Source organism: Tiliqua scincoides, chromosome 4 (genome assembly GCF_035046505.1).
Source record: "Tiliqua scincoides isolate rTilSci1 chromosome 4, rTilSci1.hap2, whole genome shotgun sequence".
Lineage (NCBI taxonomy): Eukaryota > Metazoa > Chordata > Lepidosauria > Squamata > Scincidae > Tiliqua > Tiliqua scincoides.
The window spans coordinates 78,413,021-78,433,176 of record NC_089824.1 but is presented as its reverse complement, the minus strand read 5'-3'; the positions used below and the strand labels follow the sequence as shown (position 1 = coordinate 78,433,176).

The 20,156-nt window shown below is 45.4% G+C and overlaps 1 protein-coding gene across 1 annotated transcript; it reads left to right on the top strand.

The window, feature by feature from the left end:
- The first annotated feature begins 293 nt into the window (after positions 1 to 293).
- On the top strand, positions 294 to 14,990 carry LOC136648718 (N-acetyllactosaminide beta-1,6-N-acetylglucosaminyl-transferase-like). The gene is made up of 3 exons (XM_066624924.1): positions 294 to 1,227; positions 12,408 to 12,500; positions 13,683 to 14,990. The coding sequence occupies exons 1-3, from the start codon at positions 294 to 296 to the stop codon at positions 13,871 to 13,873; spliced, it is 1,218 nt and encodes a 405-aa protein (XP_066481021.1). The 3' UTR covers positions 13,874 to 14,990.
- Positions 14,991 to 20,156: the final 5,166 nt, after the last annotated feature.

The window sequence follows — 20,156 nt, the reverse complement described above, 5'->3', positions numbered from 1 at the left end:
GCTCGGCTGGCGCGCTCAGCCTGAAGCATCCGCCGCTTGGGGCGAGGGAAAGGGGCTGCCGCCGTAGTCCCCCCTGGAGCCAGCCCGCCCGCCCGCCCCTGTCTGCAAGGACGAGGCGGGCAGGTCGGAGCAGGAGTGAGGCTGCAGTCCCAGCCACGCGTTCCTGGGAGGAAGCCCCCTGGACTCCAAGGGGACCTACTTCCGAGTAGACCGGCCTGTGAGATGAGTCCCCGGGAGGACGTTCCGGGGCGCCCGCGGGGCCGGCACTAGCAGGCATGGAGCTGCCCTGCGCCATGCGCCCCGCGAAGCCCTGCCTGCTGGCCGCGCTGCTCCTGAGCAGCCTGGCCGCGCTGCTGGTGCTGCGGCGGGGCCAGCCCTGGGCTCCGTCCAGCCGAGGCGCGCCCCCGCCGGAGCCCCGGGCGGCCGAGCTGCTGCGCCGCGCGTGCGGCGCGCTGGCCCAGGGGAGGGGAGCCTTCGTGTGGGGGGACCCCCTGCAGACGGCCTTCGGGGGCTCGGCGGGCTGCGGCGACTACGCGCTGGGCAGCCACTACCTGAGCAGGACGCTGTCGGGGGAGGAAGCCGCCTTCCCCCTGGCCTACGCCCTGAGCCTGCACAAGGACTTCGGCACCTTCGAGAGGGTCTTCCGCGCCCTCTACGCGCCCCACAACGTCTACTGCGTCCACGTGGACGAGAAGGCGCCGCAGCAGTTCCGCAGGGACGTGGAGAGGCTGGTGGGCTGCTTCCCCAACGCCTTCCTCGCCTCCAGGGCCGAGCCCGTCATCTACGCCGGCGTCTCCCGCCTGCAGGCCGACCTGAACTGCATGCGGGACCTGCTGCGCTCCGGGGTGCGCTGGAAGTACGTGCTCAACATGTGTGGCCAGGACTTCCCGCTGCGCACCAACAGGGACGTCGTCCGCTACCTGAAAGGCTTCCGAGGCAGCAACATCACCCCCGGCACCCTCCCTCCGGCTCCCATCACCGTGAGGACCAAATACGTTTACAAGGAGCACATCGGCAAGGAGGCTTCCTACATGCAGAGGACCGCGCAGCTCAAAGCGCCCCCACCCCACAACCTGACCATCTACTTTGGCTCTGCCTATGTCGCCCTCACAAGACCCTTCGTGGAGTTCATCTTCGAAGACCCTCGGGCCAGGGATCTGCTGGAGTGGTCCAAGGACACCTACAGCCCCGACGAACACTTCTGGGTGACGCTCAATCGGATACCAGGTAGGTCGCAGCATCGACCCACTTTCACATGGCTGGGTCGCCTGAGCAGGGCCTGATTGCTAAGGCCAGGTGGAGCATTTTTCAGGTGTCACAGCCCAATCCTATCCACACTTTCCCCATTAATGCTAATGGGACATTTCTGAGTAGACTTGCATAGGATTGGGCTCTCAGTCTGTTGTAAGTCGCATAAGGGCATGTTGATTCCTGGTTATCCAAACCACAGACTAAAAATTAGTGAGCAAAATCCTGGACAAGTCACTGATACCTTGTCTTTTTAGTTCATTTTCCTGGTTCCTTTCCCATTGTGCAATTTCCTGAAAAAGGGAATGCTCCATGGTGCAGGAAATGGCTATGTGGACACACTGTTAAGTAAACATTGTTATTATGTTAACTGATTTTTGTTCTTCTGGTGCCCAAGATTTTAACATTCTGTTATTTTTTTTAATTTGACCCTTTTTATACCACCCTTCTTTCAAGGAGCTGGGGTGCTGTATATAGTTACTCCCCTCCTTTTGCCCTCACAATCACCCTGTGAGATAGGTGAGTCTGAGAGAGCATCCAGGGTCTCTTCCGTCCAAGGATCTTCTAGGTCTAAGTCCAACTCTCAAACCTACACCATCCTTGCAAACAAATCACATTTCCTTCAAACTATGCCCAGCTGACTTGCCTGAAATTTATTTCAAAGACCCTGCTTCCCCAAAGGCTTCTAAGTAAATCTGGCAGTCAGTGGGATTTACTCCCTTGTAAGTGTGTTTAGGGTTGCAGCTGGAAAAGAAACCACCAAATAGGCAGGTTTGATTAGATGCACACTCTGAAGGCTTGTTGACATGTACATATTTATCAGGGGTGACCAGCCTTTCAACTTTAGGGCTCCTGGACCTTTAACAATTGTGTAGAAGAGGGAATTTCAGCAGGTGCAGCTCCTCACCTCACATGTGACAAGCTGCACCTGCTGAAATTCAAACCTCTGCACAATTGTTAAAAGGTGCAGGAGCCCTAAAGTTGAAAGGTTGGCTGCCCGTGATATTCATCATTTTGATGTTTTCATTATCAAGTGATGGACAGGCATGTATGAATGACACATCACTTATCAAATGCCACAGGCAGGACTTCTGTATCATCTCATACATAATGCTTTCAATGTACAATATGCATTGTGTATATATACATACAGTACGATAGGTACTGAGTCACTAAAGTTTTGTCTAGATACTGGTAGTACTATAGACCAAATAGAAGTATGCCAGTAAGCCTCTCACTGACTGAAGAAACAATTTTTCTCCCAGGGGAGTATGTGTTTGTCCAGTCAGATGCTGGATCTGTGAATCTATGGGAGGCAGCTCTATGGAGCACAGGACTTGCCAGTGCAGTCCCCTTTGGGCATCCAAGTAGGGCTTAAATGTTGTATACCATAAGAGATTGCCTTATAGTATACCATTGGCCCATCTAGCACAGCATTGTATACATTGTCTGACACTGATTCTCTAGGGTTGCAGATCCTTCCCCAGCCCTACCTGGAGATCCCAGGCATTGAACCTGGGACTTTCTACATGCAAAGCAGGTACTCTACCACTGAGCTGCAACCCCCTCCTCTGGCTCACATCTGTGCTATACAGTAGCCTCCAACTCGCATCATCTAAAGCAGGTCTCCCTGCAGCTAAGATGCCAGGTAATTAAGGAATTGTGACATTTTACTGTCAAGTTCAGTTAATTCCTGTAGTAGTTTGCACTAATTGCTTTGGCAGTGAATTTGCAGTGGTTTTATATTTCAAAGGTTTGAGCTCCCTCCAAAAGGAACTCTTCCTGGTACTTGAAGACCTTGGTTTCACAACAGCGTTATAGTGATGTGTTACTTGCTATATATTTAGCAAGTGGACAATGGTACAGATAGCTCTAGAAAAGTTTTTGTTAAGAGACAAAGTGAAATATCAGTACTTGCTTGATGGCAAGAGCCAACTTTAACAGGAAGCAGGCATCAGCTTTGTGTTGTAGGAAGAATATAAAAATGTAAAGTATCAGTGGAGAGTGAACTCTTCCACAAACTAAATATAAAGCAAAAATATTGTAATATGCATTAATCAAAATATCTTGGTTTTTGTTTTCATACAGATAGTTTGCATACTGTAGGATAGCCTGTTACTTCTGTCAATGCCTTTTCCTCTGGAATCTCAAAATTCTGAGCTTTCTTTAGTTTAAGAAAGTTTCTAGATCTCATGGGTTTAAGAAAACACTTGGAAAAATAAGAGTATTGTTTTATCAAGGCTCAGTACCTAGAAAGAAGACACACAAAAATCGTCACCATCTTTACATCAGTTATATTTGCAAAGCTTATGTTCATTTGCCCATCATTCTGAAGGGCATATTCTGGACTTTTGAGTTATTAGCGTTCGGGCTCTTAGTTCCTTCAAGTGGTTAAAAGAGATTTCCAGCTCTACCCTGTTCAATTTAAGTTCTTATATTTAAACCAGTTCAGTGTGATTTGGGATGACATCGGTTTTAAATCCAACATTTTTTTGGGTTGGGCTAGATTGACATTCAAAGCTTCCCTCTAAACCAGAGCTTTTCAAACTGGGGCATCGCGACACCCCAGCCTGTGTGCCCTGGCCTCTGCCGCCTTAAGGGGAAGGGGCAGCCTGGAGGCAGGGAGGAGGCAGCGGCGTGATCCCCAGGGTCGCGCCGCTCAGGGGGCTGCAAGGGCTTGGGAGCACTTACCCACGCCTCCTGCAGCCTCCCCAGGGTGCAGGGAGCCCGGTGCGAACCTTTGTTAGGGTTCCCCGCAGCAGTGAAAGTGGAGCGATCGCGCTCCACTTCCGCTTTAGCGGAGGCGGGGCACGATCACTCTGCTTTTACATTCACTGCTGCGGGGAGCCCTAACAAAGGTTTGCACTGGGCTCCCTGCACCCTGGGGAGGCTGCAGGAGGCGTGGGTAAGTGCTCCCAAGCCCCTGCAGCCCCCTGAGCGGCGTGACCCTGGGGATCGCGCCACTGCCTTCCACCCACCCCCGCTGCCTCCCCCCACCCCTGCAAGAATTTACAGTGGCTCAAACTCTCCTGGAGAGTTTGAAAACCACTGCTCTAAACACTTGAAACTCCAGAGTGTTGAGGAGAAGAAATGAGACTCCATGGGGGGGAGGGGGAAGAGAGGAGAGGAGTCTGGAAAAGGCAACAACAGTGGTTCCCAGATCTATTAGCACCAGAACCCACTGTTTAAAATGAGAAATTATCAGGACCCACCTAGCTTTGCTAATCTAAAAAAGAAAAAACACCTTACCAGCTCAAGCCTCTGATTTTATCTTTTTTAGTGTATGTGAGTGGAGACTGCCTTCTGGAGCATTTGTTGAGCTCCACTTTCATCAGATCAGGACCATTCTGGTGGCCTTGTGTTCCCTTTGCCTGACCTTCAACATGAGCCAAGGCACATTTGTTTACTTATGAGTAAATATGAAGGAGTAGCTTAGTTTCGCTTTCCATAGGGCTCAATATATTCATCAGCTTGGAGGTGAGGGACTCTCTTCTCATGTGTTTTTGGGGGCTGCATTCATCGAATCAGGCATTGGATTCTTCTCAGCCTGTCCTTTGCAGTGGACCAAGGCACGGTCATCTATTCATGAGTCATTGCACAATGTAACTCAGTTTTACTTTCCGTAGGGCACCATGCATTTTTCTTCTCAGCCATCCTCTTGTCGGTTTTGGCTTCAAGTCCCACCAACAATCAGGTCCCAACCCACAGTTTGAGAAACCCTGGGTTAGAATAATTTGTTCGCTGAATATTCCACAACTCATATGGAGTAATTTCTCATTTTTCTCTTTCTTTTACATTAACTTCCAAATACAGGCAAGATTTAATCTGCAATAGGTTTGGTTTCGTTCCTTTCTTCTTTAAGAAATGCAACTAAACCTCAAAGAAGGAAGCATCCATCCTGTAGACCTTTGTTGCAGAGATATCTGTGCGCAATCTAACGTGACAGCTATTCTGCATATTTTAATGACACAGTGTTAACTGAAAGTTTAATTACCACCACCCCACAAAAAAAGAGACTTGGGGCTGCTGTTTAACAGACTGTTTTGCTGAATTATTCATTGGACAGAACCCTTTCTCTTCACATCAACCTATTATGCCATCATTAATGTTAACACACAGAGTAATGTTCATCCTGTGAGGTAGTTGAGGCTGGGAGATAGTGACTGGTCCAAGATCTCAAGAAGCTTCATGGCCAAGTTGGGATTTGAACCTGAATTTTCCTGGTCTGAGTCCAACTCCCAAACCACTGACTATACCATCCTGGCTCTGTCTGGCCTTTGAAGAATTACTGTCTTAGGTGAAGTTTCAAGACAGAGTCAAATTATCACCAAATATGAGTGAATGCTATACTACACAGCAAAACCCATGGAGGATTTTCTGTCTGTCCTTCTAGTAATGCTTATGATGAGCAGGTTGGAAAAGTAATTCAGCCACTCTAATTGAAGCTGTCTGAGTTGATGTGTGGCAACATTTGGTCCCCTGGGTAATTCATACTGAAGAGCCCAGTTGCCTTCTTCCAGAGCTTCTTTTCCTGACTTCAGAGTCTCCCTTGAGGGCACTCCATCCTTAAGAACACTGCAGTGAATATCCTTGCTACCTGGAGGGAAAGGAGTGGCTTATCAGTCTTTCAAATGAGACCCTTTGGCCAAGGAAAGTGTCATCCCACAAAGCTTATGAAAGCAATGTTGGCTGGAAATACAGGTTAGTCTTCTTCAAAGCCTCTGTTTCATCCTCTCCATTCATTGCTTTGGGCAATTTCGTGATCTTTCTGATGATACAATGCCCTCTCAGTAAGAAGAAATACTTTACAGCACTGACATTCAACATGACATCTTATCAGCTTAAAACCAACCCTTATCAGTTCTTTGTATCTTAGCCTGCACTTTGCAGGCTGAATGGGACAAAAAATAATAAAAAGAAATGGTCTCAGTGTTTGTCTTTGTGCAAACAGAGTTATTTGGATATTGGGAGCAAACATCCCTGCTGTTTGTAAACTGCTTTCACATGGATTTTACTGTGGGAAGATTTTCAAAGGGATCCGCCTCAGGATTTTCATTTTGTGAGGGGTTTCTGAGTTCCTCAGTTACTTCACAGAATGACAGTTCCCAGGGGCTTTGGGAGGAAAATGAGGCAGTCAGACTTGTGTAGGCTATAAGCCCTGTTCAGGATTTCGTCTCTGTGTGGAGATGAACTCATGGGGCGGGGGGGGGGGTAGCATTACAGGAATATGCTGTTAGCCAAGCCCTCTCCACTGATGATGTGAATTAGCCCCACCCCAGTCCTTCCCCTGATAAGCATGTGTCTGTACAAGGAAAGATCTTCCCTGCAATGACACCCTGTGTCATCCCTGATAAGCAAGCATGGGGAGAACCCTGTTTCAGTGTGTGTCACTGCAAATACTGATCATGGGGAGCACAGGGCTACACGTATTATTGGACAGGGCAGGGCTCGAGTGTGCATTCCTGTATCTCCATGTGGAGATAAAACCTTTTCCTCATATCTAGTTGGACTCCTGGAAATTATGCAACCCAGAGAGCTTTATGATCAACAAAAAAAGATGCTTCCTTCCTTCTGAGATCTTTTAAAACCACACTGGCTGGAAATGCAGGTCTTCAGAGCTTCTGTTTCTTCCTTCCCACTGCTATGGGCAATTTTGCAATCTTTCAGGCAATACTTTCAAAAGTAGATAGATGTCTCTGATATAAAATGGGCCTTATTCCATCTGTGGCTCAGAAAAGGAGAGAGTGCAGGATGCAGAGTGTCTGCAGGATCCGTCCTCTATTCAGGTGTGGGGAGGCAGCTGCATCCTTCCCCAGGTGGGAGATTTTGGGGTACCTTTAAAGGGCAACAAATCAATTAAATTGCATGAGTGTGTTGGAAAGGGGTGTCATTTGGGGTGTCCTCTTCAGACAACATAATGTCTTGGATCAGATCTGGATAGGCATGCTGGTCACATTCATGTTTCCTATTTTTAAGAGTACATTAAAATGTTTATAGTTTATAGGTACAGTTTATAGGTACAGTTTGTACTTTATAGGAAAAAAGTTTATAGGTACATCTAGAAAATACGTATAATGGGTGGTGATTAAGTTTAAGTATCCCTAAGTTTATGAGGTATCATTTTTTATGTATCCCAAACACAAATCTAAAACTTAATCCTGTGGATCACTCTTTGATGCCCTCAATTGTGTGAAGTGCTACATAGTGTGACTTTTCAGCTCCTGCCTTGTCAATAGTAATAGAAAACTCATTTCTGTGACTTTCCATTGAGATGCTTCTCTTTCCTCTCACCTTTGTTCTTTGTTTTTCTTTTTCTTGTAGGCAAGGTGTAGCGTAGAACAGGGATGTTATGCTGCATGGCAGAAGGAAAAGAAATTAAGTTCTTGCAAGTCAAGTACTATGCTATTAAATAGGATGGTACAAGAATGCATCTGTGCCTTCCATCCCATGAGAAGCGTCTACTGCAGCTATTTTCAGCCTGTATCCCGCAGCACATTGGTGTGCTGCAAATTGTCTGCAGGAGTTATGGGGAGGGTTACTTATTCATAGGGCCATTGGGGGATTTGAGCCTCCCCCCTGGCTGGCAATGCAGCGTAGTGTGCCTTGTCAATTGTCAAAAAACTGATGGTGTGCCTTGATAATTTTAGCACCTTGTCAGCGTGCCATGAGATGAAAAATAGTAGACAAGTGACTTTCAACCTATGTGATCATATTTTTGATCATATTTTACCGCAATCCTATATTCAGTCCAGTGCTTGCTTGGAAGCAAGTCCATTTGTGTTTAGTGGAGCTTACTCTCAGATAAGTGTGTATTGTATTGCAGTATTTTACTATCCATATCAAGTGTCTCACTCGGAAACAAGTCTGTGGTCACTCTATTGCACCTTATTATCTCAGCCTCATTCTAAAAATTTTGTTGAAAGCTGCATATAAAGAGCTAACCACTGTCAGTGACCACTCACCAATATGTATAAAATATGAAAGGACAAAGTATTTATTGATACTGGACTTCTCCCTCCTACAGCCTTCCTGCTTCAATTGTTTCTTCCCAATCCCCCATTTTGGTCAATAAGCATTCTGCATATAACTTTGTTGTTGGATGTTTGCTATCAAACTGGTTGACCAGTAAATAGTTGTTGATCCTCCTTTTTTTCAAATTGGGATCACAGAACTAGCTTCCCAACCTCCTGGGTTTCTTTTCTGTTTTATTTATGGAGTGAATAGTACTGCAGGTACTGGATTTCACCACTTAAGATTTGCTTTGTGCTGCCAAGTAATATTCCCCAAGCATTTTAGGGTTGCTTAGTGTCTTAATAAGATGCTCAGTTTCATCAGGGAAAACTAGAGGACAACAGTTGATGTATATTTTGGTAGTATACAGAGTCTTTTGCTTTGTGTTAGTCAATGTACCTTGAAAATGTTGGCTGATATACCTGTTTCTGTCAGCTGACACAAAACTACAGGAAAATGCAAGCCATCTGTTTCCACCAAAGAAAGGAAACTGAATGAGGAACATGAGAGAGAGAGAGAGCTAACTTTATTGTACATAGTTGCAATTAAGGCTTTGTTGTGGAAAGTCCATGTGGAAATTGGTTACTGTGATATAAATCAGGAGTGGGCAGATTTCAGAATCTACCGTGGTTTTTACTACCTGTAAGAGAAGATGGGAGGCAAGATTAATGCAGTGCCTAGCAGTAAGTGACTGGCACTCACACCCCTTCTCCCCATTTCTGTAAATGGGCAGCTCTGAGAGACCTGACATTCCGCTCCCTCCCAAATGCACTGGAACTAGACAGGTAAAAACAGAAGTTTACTAAAATGTAGTAAAGATCTCCAAACAATGGAGAAAAGAAGAAAGAATAAAAAGGAGGCTTTGATAATTCAACATAGGGAGAAGGGGGGTCAGCAAAAGTTGGCAAGGATGTGAAAGGGAAAGTGGCAAAATCTGATATGACTTCTCTTGGGTACCTTTTCCCACCCTATTTAGTCATGTTATTCTATGTCCTTGATTTTGCTCAGGATGAGTAGGTGAGCCCCATGAAGCATCACCACACCCACCATCTGGGGTGTTGCCCCGCCCACTGCATGGGGGTGACGCACTGGCATCCCGCATCGGGTGATACAAACCCTAGTGATGCCACTGGGTGCATCTGAGCACATAATATAATAATATAATAATAATATAATATACAGTATTTATATACCGCCTTTCTTGGTCTTTATTCAAGACTTTATTCAAGGCGGTTTACACAGGCAGGCTTATTAAATCCACACAGGGATTTTTACAAATTGAAAGAAGGTTCTCTCTTTCAAGAACCACCACATTCAAGATGTTACGCTCCGATCTGGTTTAACATTCTGGCCTCCATCCTCCCACGCTCCGAGCAGATGGAACAGCTCAGCTGCAGCTTGCCAGCTGCTTCAATGTCGCACGGTGCCGGTGGCCTCGAACTGCCGACCTTGTGGATGTTAATCTTCAGGCAAATGGAGGCTCTACCCTCTAGACCAGACCTCCTGCCCATATTTAGGCCAGCATATTTTCAGTCCCAAAACTGAGCTCCAGAATCCATCCCTGGTATTTCACCAAGTTGTCTTCAATTGAGCAGCCTAAGGTAGGGCAGGGGAAAACCAATTTGTTAGTGACATCATTTCGCAACACAGATTAAGTTTTGAGTCTACTGCAGTATCAGGAACTGCCTGGATGCCTTGTGTGAGGAGCTGCTAGAACAGCAGCTGGATTACAGGTTCTCAGGCTCTGAACTAACCCCACCTGAGTGATTGGGCCTGACCTGATAAGAAGATTATAAAAGTCTTCCTGTTCAACAGGATCCAAGCTTGAGCAAGAATATTTTCTTGCTTCTGGTGTGGCATACATATTTTATTACTCTAGGCTGTGCCACAGCTTATCTTTGTCCTGGCTTCTGGTTTATTCCAGCCTCTGACATCAGTTTGGTTTGGTTGGCATGCCAGCTGTACCCTTTCCCAAAGAAGGAAAAACAGTTATCCACACCCTAGTTCAATGGTTCGTAAACTGTGCAGTATGGCGCCTAAGGGTGCCATGGCAAACTCGGAGAGGCACCACAGGATGTCTCCAGCATCTGCTTCCTCCCAACAATCCCAGGCACCACCTCACAAGATCTTGCACGATCCAAGACGGTGGCGCCCAGGAGAGCCAGGAAGTCCGCCGAAAAGGAAAGGGTGCTGTGACCATGGTAAGTTTGGGGAACCACTGCCCTAGTTAAATTGTGACTGGACTACTATAACATGCTGTATATGGGGCTGCCCTTGAAGATGAGCTGAAAACTTTCAGCTGGTACAAAATGGACCACTGGTGTACCCGGGGGGGCAGACGGGGCAAATGCCCTGAGTGCTGACCCTCTGGGGCACCACCTCAAGCCTCCCCCCCACCGCCCGCTTTTTTTTTTTTAAGGGAGAGAAGCCGGCAGCTCTTTAAGAAAAGCCTCTTCCCAACGGACTGGGCCGCTCCCCACCTCCTCCTCCTGTCACGCTGACGCTCTGACCTGGACGCCTCGCCCTCTCGCTGCCTTTGGAGAGGCTTCTGGAGGCAGCGAGAGTGTGTCCTAGTGTGTCAGCGGGCGCTCTGGGCTTCCCAGGCCCCAACAGAGGCTTCCCCACTGCTTCTAAGTGGCACGCAGGTCTCCTTTTGAGCAGTATGGGGCTGCTGGAGGGAGTGCGCCAGACAGGTGGGCTGCCAGCAGCCCCAAACTGCTCCTACGGAGAACTCCGTGCCGCTTACAAGCACCGTCGGGGTCTTGGCTGCCTCCTTCATTCCCCCTTTTTTCCAAAGGGGAAATGGAGGAGGTAGCCGGACCGAAGTAATTGCGGTGACGATGACTTCACTGCAATTACTTCCAGTTCACGGGTGGGAAGGCGGAAAAGGGGTGGGGGAGCAAGGGTTATGGGGGGTGGAAAACTGGGGGTTGCCCTGATCTCCAGGACCCCCAGGTACGCCACTGAAATGGGCCAATAATAATAATGGCATTTGCATACCGCTTTTCTTTCTGACTCTCACAACACATTGTGTGAGAGCCTTACAGCCTCAAGGCAGTTCACACAGGCAGGCTGTACTAAACTTATCTGTATAAGGGGCTTTTCAGGGGCCATTGGCCTGATCACATTTTGCTAATGCCTTGTCACTTTCAGTGGCTGCAAGAGTGTTTCCAGGCCCCATACATTGTGCTGATTATGATCTTCAAAGCTGCAAACGGATTGGGGCCTAGTTCTCTGAAGGACTACCTTGCCCAGGGAGCCTGGGTGTGCCCTGTATTCAGCATTGGAGGCCTGGCTTTATGTTACACCAGTAGTAGAAGCATGGCTGGTAAGGATGTGAGATGGGTCTTCTTGGTGTAGGTGCTGAAAGCTCTCTCCCTAGCTGACCCAGTCTCTGCCCCTTTTCAAATGGGCAGTCAAGACTCACTTCTTTGTGTTACGGTTCCACGAACATCAGATTTGTTTCGTGTCACTCATGTATCTGATTGTGGGTCCTATTTTGTGTGTGTTTGTGTTTTAATTGATTTTTTTTTGTTTTAAGTTGTGGTGTTAGCAACTGTGGTGGTCCCTATGAGACTAGAAAGAAGGAATATAAATGTTTTAAATAAATAAATGTCATTAATGAGACCTATTGGGTAAAATTTGACTAGTCACTCTTGCAAGGATGATTGGTTGTAAGAATAGAAAGGATGGCAAACTCTGTAAGCCCCTATGCCTCCCTGGGGGAACAGTGGAATGAACATTAAATGAAAAATGTAGTACTGGTACGACTTAAACAATACCCTTCATATGGGTAGATATCCAGGCTCAGAGTGTAGTGAGGTGTTAATTTGTTTCTGGGAATGTTTTCAGTTGTGTATAGTCTTTTTGAAACTGCAGTGGTTCATCGCTCAATAGTGCCTAACTTAAAGATGCAAAGATGGTTTGTATAGCTGGTTTTTTGAAAGAGAAAATTGTTTATTCCCAGTGATTTAAGTGAAAGCCAAAGCTATCAAATTTAGTCCCATGCTTTTGCAAGAAACAGAAAGAACTAAGAGCTCCCGCAGAATGATCACAATGTTAAGCTTCTCAATTATCCATCTGGCGTTTTAAGAATAAACACTGAAGTGTCACAGGATCAAGTTTCTCTTGTTTTCTTCAAATAACAGGTGTCCCTGGTTCCATGCCAAATGCTTCATGGGAAGGTGATCTAAGAGCTATCAAGTGGAGTGATATGGCAAAAGAACATGGAGGCTGTCATGGTAAAGTAAATTTAGTTTTGACATGAAAGGCTTGACTCTTTCCACCGAACATGTTGTGTCCCATGACCTGTCTCTGTGCTTGGTCCTATTTTTGCCTTCAGTTTTTCAGCAGGTTTCTAAAACGTTCTGAAATCTGTGAGATACATATACTTCCCAAGGGCTTTGTTTACTTCTATTTGTACGAAAGACCTTTAAGTTTACACAGATAATCCCTGGATGAACATGTAAAAGCACTTCCTTTTTACACTTATAGAGCAGTCCCTGGCTTACAGCACTGATAATACATTGGCCAAAATTCTTCCATTAATGGAATTGTGCCACAGTGTGATGTGCAGATGAATGCTGGTGTCCTTAGTGACTAGAAGCCTTTGGAGATCATCTCCTAAATACAAACTCAGATAAAGAGGACCATAAATGAAATTTTTCATTCTCTCTGGATAGAATCAACCAAGTTTTGAGGTCCATTTGTATGGAAAAGCATTTTATGGATGGAGCAACCTAAAAACAGAGAAGCAGCAGGAGGACACAAGTCTTTTTCTGCCCACTGGCTCTAGGTTAGCAGTCTCTAAACTGCGGGACTGCTGAGCAGTGAATAACCCATCTCTGTTGTGAGTGGTGCTTACTGTCTCGCTGTGCTGTCTTACTTTGCCATCTGATCTCTGCAGCAAGTCGCTCTGGGCAGCCGGAAATCCGGGTGCAGAGGCTACTGGGCCAATGGGCAACAGAAGCAGCTGCCTGGTGCAACTTGCTGCAGAGATTGGATGGCAAGATAAGAGGCAGCATGGCAGAATGGTAAGCGCTGCTCACAACGAGGATGCTTTTTTCTAATGCGAGATCCAGGCCGCGGTTTGTCAAGCCCTGCTCTATATCATCCTCCTCAAGTATGACTCTAGCAGAATTTTAAACATGAGAAAACATGTATTTAAAACTCTGAAGCAAGAAGAGTTGCTTGGGAGCAATCTGAAGGAAGAAATAGCAGCTGGAGAAAGGATGAAATGTCTCTTCCTTCCCCCACACACACCTCCTCTACTCCTGATCACTCCCACTGGAAATCACTTTTCCTCAGTTAAATTGCTGGACTTAGTTCAAGAAATGCATTTCAGCTATTCTGGTCTTATCTACAAAATGTTTTAGGCTTGCACTGGTTTTTAAAAATGATTGTGATATTTTCTTTCTTGGCAGGTCATTACGTCAGAAATATTTGTATCTATGGAACTGGTGACCTGAATTGGCTGCTAAATTCCAGACATCTATTTGCTAACAAAGTTGAACTCAAAACATACCCACCTACTGTGGAGTGCCTGGAACTGAGATTGCGAGAGAGAGCACTGAACCAGAGCGAGATACCAGTCGAACCAAGCTGGTTCTTTTAGTAAAAAAAAAAAGAGAGACTTGCTTTAAGCTGGTGAATGGCAACAAACAATAATGTAGAGCCAACATGTTCAGAGAACCATTTCTCTTTGAAGACTTCTGTTTTTGGAATGTTCAGTACAGATAATTTTTAGAACACCTTGAAAATATTTGCACTAAAGCTGAAATAAGAACTCAGAGCTATATGAACATTAGTTGATTCTCCTTGATATACTGTATACAGTTTTTGGCTATGATTAAGTTTTTAAAACTTGGAAGGAGATAATATAATCAAGCAATCAGGTATTATTTGTTAATTCTTTGGCTACCTGTTCTGATTAACTGAATGGAAGATGGTGAGTTCAGCAATTGCAAACTAGTTGAATTAGAGTGAACCCTAGTTCATTGAACCCTAGATATCGCTAATATTAGGTGTCACCAAGTGGTAGTTCAGATCAACAGTTTAAATTTATGACATTGAGGATCTCTTGATGAGACTTCACGTCAGTTTACACCTGCTCATTTCTTAATAGAGTAGGACCTGCTGTTCACACCATGACTCTGCATGAACTCCCAGTATCACCTGTAGGAGGAGAAAAGATTTCATATGCTAAAGGATGGTCCAGCTGCCTTATTTAGCATCAGAAACTCAAGCAAAGAGGGGAGTCATGCTGTGGGTTGCAGTATGAGAACATTAGTAAAAGAACAAAATAAGGATTGAAAAAATGCTTCAGATGAACCATGTGTATGCTTGCACTTTTGTCATGTTTGGTTTTGCTGTTAGCAAAGAGAAGAGGAACCCTCAAAGATGCATGAAAAGTAGTTAATTTATTAGGACCCAACATGTTTTGAGTCCTGGCACTTTTTCTCAGGGATAACTAAACCAGTTTCTTCAGAGGGAATTTCAAAAGCAATCTTAAGCATACTCCAATAAAGTGAAGGAGAACGTCAGCTCCCCTACTCTTCGGAAGTCATTTCTGGATATAGTCTCAATTTCCTGCCCATTCGATTTTGAAAAGTGAAAAGGTGATGGAAATATGTGCTTAAGGGCCCAGGATAAAGAGACAGAATTGAAAAGCCAATTGTTGTTTCTCCCCAGATTTTATAGTTTTGAGGTCCATTATAAAAAAAAAAAAAAGAGGGGTGTGTATTTGAGATTTTGGGGGTGGGGTGGGGGATGGGATGGCATTTTACTCAATTTTTCTGACAATTACAGAAAGATCGGTTCAGTCCAAAAAGACCAACTGTTGCTTGGTCTCAACTGTATTCATGAAAATGGCATGCAAAATCTGGAGTTAACTGATATCTCAATAAAATATCCATTTAAATTTATAACAGCCCTTGAGCTCATATGTTTCCAGTCAAGCCCTTCATGTTGCCTGTGTCTCTGTTGTGGTCTGTTAATTGTTGTACTTTATCCAATTTGGAAGTATAACAAATTTGCAGCTATCTGTGGAGTCTATGTTTGGTCAAAGCTGAATACTACAGCAGTAATCCTAACCACACTTGCCAAGGAGTAAGCTCTGTTCAATTCAGTGACATTTTCTTCTGATGACCCTGCTCTTCCCATTAATTTCAGTGGGAAAGATTAATACAGGGGCCTTATTTTCATGTTGAATAACATGTTGACCCAATAAGAGCACAATCCTTACCTTTGGATGGGCTGGTGCAAGTCCCTTGTGTCAGCCCAGGAAGTCACGAATGTGATATAAAGCATGTTTGTGCCTCCTTTCAAGTTGCCCAGGCTGGTACAAGGACATGTGCCAGCCCACACTGCTTATAAAAGATAAGATTGCTTGGGCAAAGGGAGGCCAGAGTGGGAAGTTGAGGAGAGTGGAATGGGCATGTTTTGGGGTGGCAGGCAGGCCAGTGGGCAGACTGGGCCCAGGATGGGGGTGGGACGGGCCTCCAGCACTTAAGCTAGATCCTAACCTCCCTCCTGAGCAGCTCACCATTATACAGGGCTGGTCGGATCTTCACCAGCGATACGAGTCCCCTTACTCTGAGGAACTCCTCTCACCTTCAAACACAGGCCCTTTGGCTTATCTATTCCAGCATAGGTTAGAATTGGGCTGTAAAACTCTCCCAGCACAATCCTATACAGGGTGACTAGAAATTAACCCCACTGGGCTCAGTGGGTTTATTCTCAGGTAAGGGTGCTTAGGATTGCAGCCTCAGTCTGTAGGCCCAACATGGAAACAATCTATAGTTCTATGTTATTCCATGACACCCAGACTTTTGTGATAAGAAATTTCTTATCACAGCACATTGATTTCAAATTATTTCAATATGGTGAAGTTTGACTGGGTTGTGTTGTTTACCAACATCTTTCTATATGCTTTTTAAAACATAGTGTTTTCACAGTGCAACAGGCATGGTTAGATTGTAATCTTAAAAGTATACAAGCACAGTCATAATTCACAATTGTTGACAACAATTTCCTAGCAGTGTTGGTTACCAGTGAGACCTGTTTTATCACTTTTGGAGAGGATGATGAGATTTCATTCCAAACTCTCATTCCATTCATTTTCTGCTCTATGTCCCTTTGAAGTTATTTGGTTGAAGAATGGTCACTTAAGGCTGCAGTCCTATACATGTTTACCTGGGAGTAATCCAGGTAAATCTTATTGCACTCATAGCGCAATCCTAACTTGTGCTGGAATGGGGAGGCTGGCAGGCCTGCCCTGTATCCAGCATGAGTTTGGGACTGAAAGCAGCTCAAGCTGGGGCAAGAGGAACTGCTTCCCCTTACCCCAGGGAGAGCTGCTGTAGCCCCAATGGGTTTACTTAGATCTGTGTCACCTAAAGCAGCCCAGAGCTGCTACAGTCTGCCTGGAAATAAATCAGGCATAATGACCAGATCCTGGCCCCCTTGCCCTCCTACAGACCACCCAGCCAGATCTACCTTCCTTCATCAGCCTAGCTGACATTCGAGGAGGCGCAAATGTGCTTTACGGCATATTTGTGAACTTCCCAGGCTGGCACAAGAAACTTGCACTATCCCAGCACAATGTTAGCATTGCACTCTCAGTGAGACTTCTCAGTAGACTTGCATAGGATTGTGATGTGAGATGCGCATGGTCTCTAAGGCTTATGTAAATGTTCTGGATGTTGCCATTTCTTATATTGGAATCCAACACCACTAGGAGTGCCTGGGCTGCAACTAATCCTTGTCACTATGGTCTTGCTCCTCCTCATCATGTCAGGAAAGCCATACTTTTCTTCTCCCGCCTATGCAAGTTACAAAACTTATCTACAAAAAGAGATGGAAGGAACAGGGCTTAATTTGAATCAATTCCCTCCAGAACTTAGTCCTGAATTGACCCATGCTCCGATTATGAGGAAAAGATGGGGGCCCTTAATGAGATGAATAATATGAAGGGGTTCTACAAGTGCTGTCATTCATGGATGTTCAATTGATAGTAACATCTGGAAGGGCTTTGGCCATATTTTACAGGAATATTAAGATATTCTTAGGCTGCCAGGCATTTGGCCTGTTCTTTGGCTTGCTGTGTCCCATTGATGCCTGTTTTGTTATTTTTCAGGTCTGATTTTATTGTCTTTTTGGTCATTGTTTTTTGCTGTTATTTTTTTTTACTGTAATTGTGAGCTGCCTTGAATCTCTCCTAATGGGGGAGAGAGCCAGCATATCAATATTTAGTAAATAGGTAAGTCCCACTTCCTGACTCCTTCCAGTTTTGTGTTCCCCACTTCATACTGTGTGATAGATCCTGTTTCCCATGCTTGGGCTCGCTCAGATGTGGATAAAATGGACTCTTTTCTTACAAACTCTGTTCCTGTGCCTTTAACAGCAGCAGAACTGGTGAAGGCAATGATATGGAATGAACATCAGTTGCTTCATTTCTGCTCTCAGAAGCAAAGAAACAGGTCCTTTAAAAAATAAAGCAAAATGAGGGGTGAGAATTGCTGAGAACATGTAAGTAATAAAAAAGAGATTATGCAGTGGCATTCCCTTCCCCCCTAGCCACCACAACCTGAAACCCTCTATTTGGGATCAGTGCAGGCTTTCTAGGCAGCCTTGAGCCCTGGTATTTCTCTTTTCAGAAATCAAGCCCAGGAGTTAGACTGTAGGTGTGGCTGTGGTAGGTAGGTAGGTAGCTCCATTTGACCAATCAGAGGAGATTTTAACACATGCACCTTGCAACTTTCAGCCCAGTCCTTTCTGTTATCCCCGATGCAGCTACACCAAAAAGGCTTGTGCTGCATCTTGCTGGGGGCGGGGGGGAGCTGAGGGCCTACAGGAGGTTAAAACATTTATACCTCCATAATGGGTCTCCTTGAACTTGCACCACCCCTTTTGGTGGCATATGTTCTGAGGAGGGGCAAGTGGCCTCAAAAAGGATGGAATAGGATCTGGTGTGCACCATTGGCACTGGATCCACCCCCTCCTGCTAATTCCCTGTCCTCATGGCCCTGTTGCAATCCTAGGACACCTTTCCCCACCCCCCACTGACTTGATATCAGTGGCTGCCACTCCTGACCCCGTCACCATGTATGATGCCTAGGTGGCCTCTCCAGCCGGAAGGGCACAGCTCTGCATGCTTCTGTAAGGCCGTTTGCAATTGCCATAAAGCAACACTATTTCTGGGGACAGGGAGAGGGGATAGGATTTAGGCTGTGAGTTCAACTGTAAACAAACAGTCCGGTCCTATGGTTCAGCATTGTATGTCTGAATGAGAGAGCCACAAGGGATAGAGAAGGTTACCCCCCTGCCTCTAGTCCCAGCCAAGGCCATAATACTGATGCCCCAGCCCCAAAGTGTGTGGATAAGAAGAAAAAAAATAGCAGGTTTGTGCTTTTGGAGTGACACAGAGAGAAAAGAAAAAGAAAGCGCCGATAATTAGCTGGGGGCTCTCTGAGGATACAGGGCTTCTCTCTGGGGATTTGATATGAGGACAGCAGGTCTTCTGCCTGGTAGGAGTGTCTATTGCTTAACTCCACTGATGCTCTGCTGCTATTTTTATGAATAAAGCAAAAAGAAGCCATAAGTCTCCAGTGCTCTTTCCCCTCAGGGGAAACCAAACACATCACACTGCCTCTGGAATTTCTCACTGCTCAGGAAATTGAGGAATACACAACAATATAATCTCTCAAACCAGTGTGAGAGCACACCTGAATTCTTCCCTTTTCCCTATAGACTCTGCAGGGGCAGGGCTTACAGCACTAGCTTATGAACATCTACTCTGCAGTCAGTTCCTTTGTGTTTAATAGGGCTTAAACCCAGGTAAATTGTGTGTATAGGACCGCAGTTTGAGAGCAAGGGTGATTGCAAGCATGTGTAAATAAGCTTATTCTTCCTGAATATGTCCTGAAGGGGAGGGAAGCACCCAGGGAATTCACACTGGTGGCTTATTTTATTTTCAGCTTGCTTTTTAACATTCTTAGCAACACTGCTACCCTCCCCTTCCGTCACTGGATTTTCCTGCCATACTTTTTATCCTTGCATTTTCCTCTCCATTGTGGGAGGCCTGTTACCAAAAAGGGCTGTTTTGTATAGTGGAATAATTACACTGCCCTTATTGGAAACTTCAGGACCATGGGCTGGATAACAAGACGGATGCAGAAAAATTCCCTTTTAGCTTAAGGAGGAAACTGAGAGAAAGATAACTTTTAATAAAAGATTGTATTTTTATTACAAAAACACACAGGTAAACATAATGCACATGAAAAATGATGAGTCTTGGTCCTAGTACTTGCATCTAGTGTGTGTAGCATTATGGTGGTTGCATGTGAAAACGTATTTGGTGCATCCGAGGAAATTAGAAAGGGAACAGTTGTAGGGAAGGATTTTAGGGGTCCCTGGTCTGCCAAACCCAGTTGCTAACTAAAGATGGGGAGAGAAGGGGGGGAAAGGGAAGGGGAGAAAGAGAGAGTTTCAGGCGCCAGATAGTTACCTGTCTTGTAGAGCAGTTGGATGGGGGGGGGGAGTCCTGTGGAGGACCCTCTGACACGGAGGGAGAGCCAGAGAGAGAGAGAGCAGGTTCAAAAATGTTATCATTGATTCAGGCTTCAGTAGTTTCCAAAGTTGCTTTTATGCTGACAATACTATAGCCCCTTGCAGAGTTGCAGCAATACCAGGCTCTCACTCTGAGAGAGCATGTGCATTGTTCCATATGATAGTTGTTAAATGTGTAGGTTCAATATAGGTATAAAAAAGCATACAGTCCAGTCTGCATGCTGTACATAGTGTATTTGTGGCAGGTCATACATTGTTTTTGTATTGCCTTGGTAATGCATCTAGCTAAGCAGCACTGACCATTATGGAGAGATGTTTGAATTAACTTC

Bases quoted from the DNA above. Each gene is read 5' to 3' on its own strand.
- LOC136648718 (XM_066624924.1), top strand. From the start codon at position 294: ATGCGCCCCGCGAAGCCCTGCCTGCTGGCCGCGCTGCTCCTGAGCAGC. The intron at 1,228-12,407 runs GTAGGTCGCAGC...TTCAAATAACAG, and splicing joins GACGCTCAATCGGATACCAG to GTGTCCCTGGTTCCATGCCA. The intron at 12,501-13,682 runs GTAAAGTAAATT...CTTTCTTGGCAG, and splicing joins AGAACATGGAGGCTGTCATG to GTCATTACGTCAGAAATATT.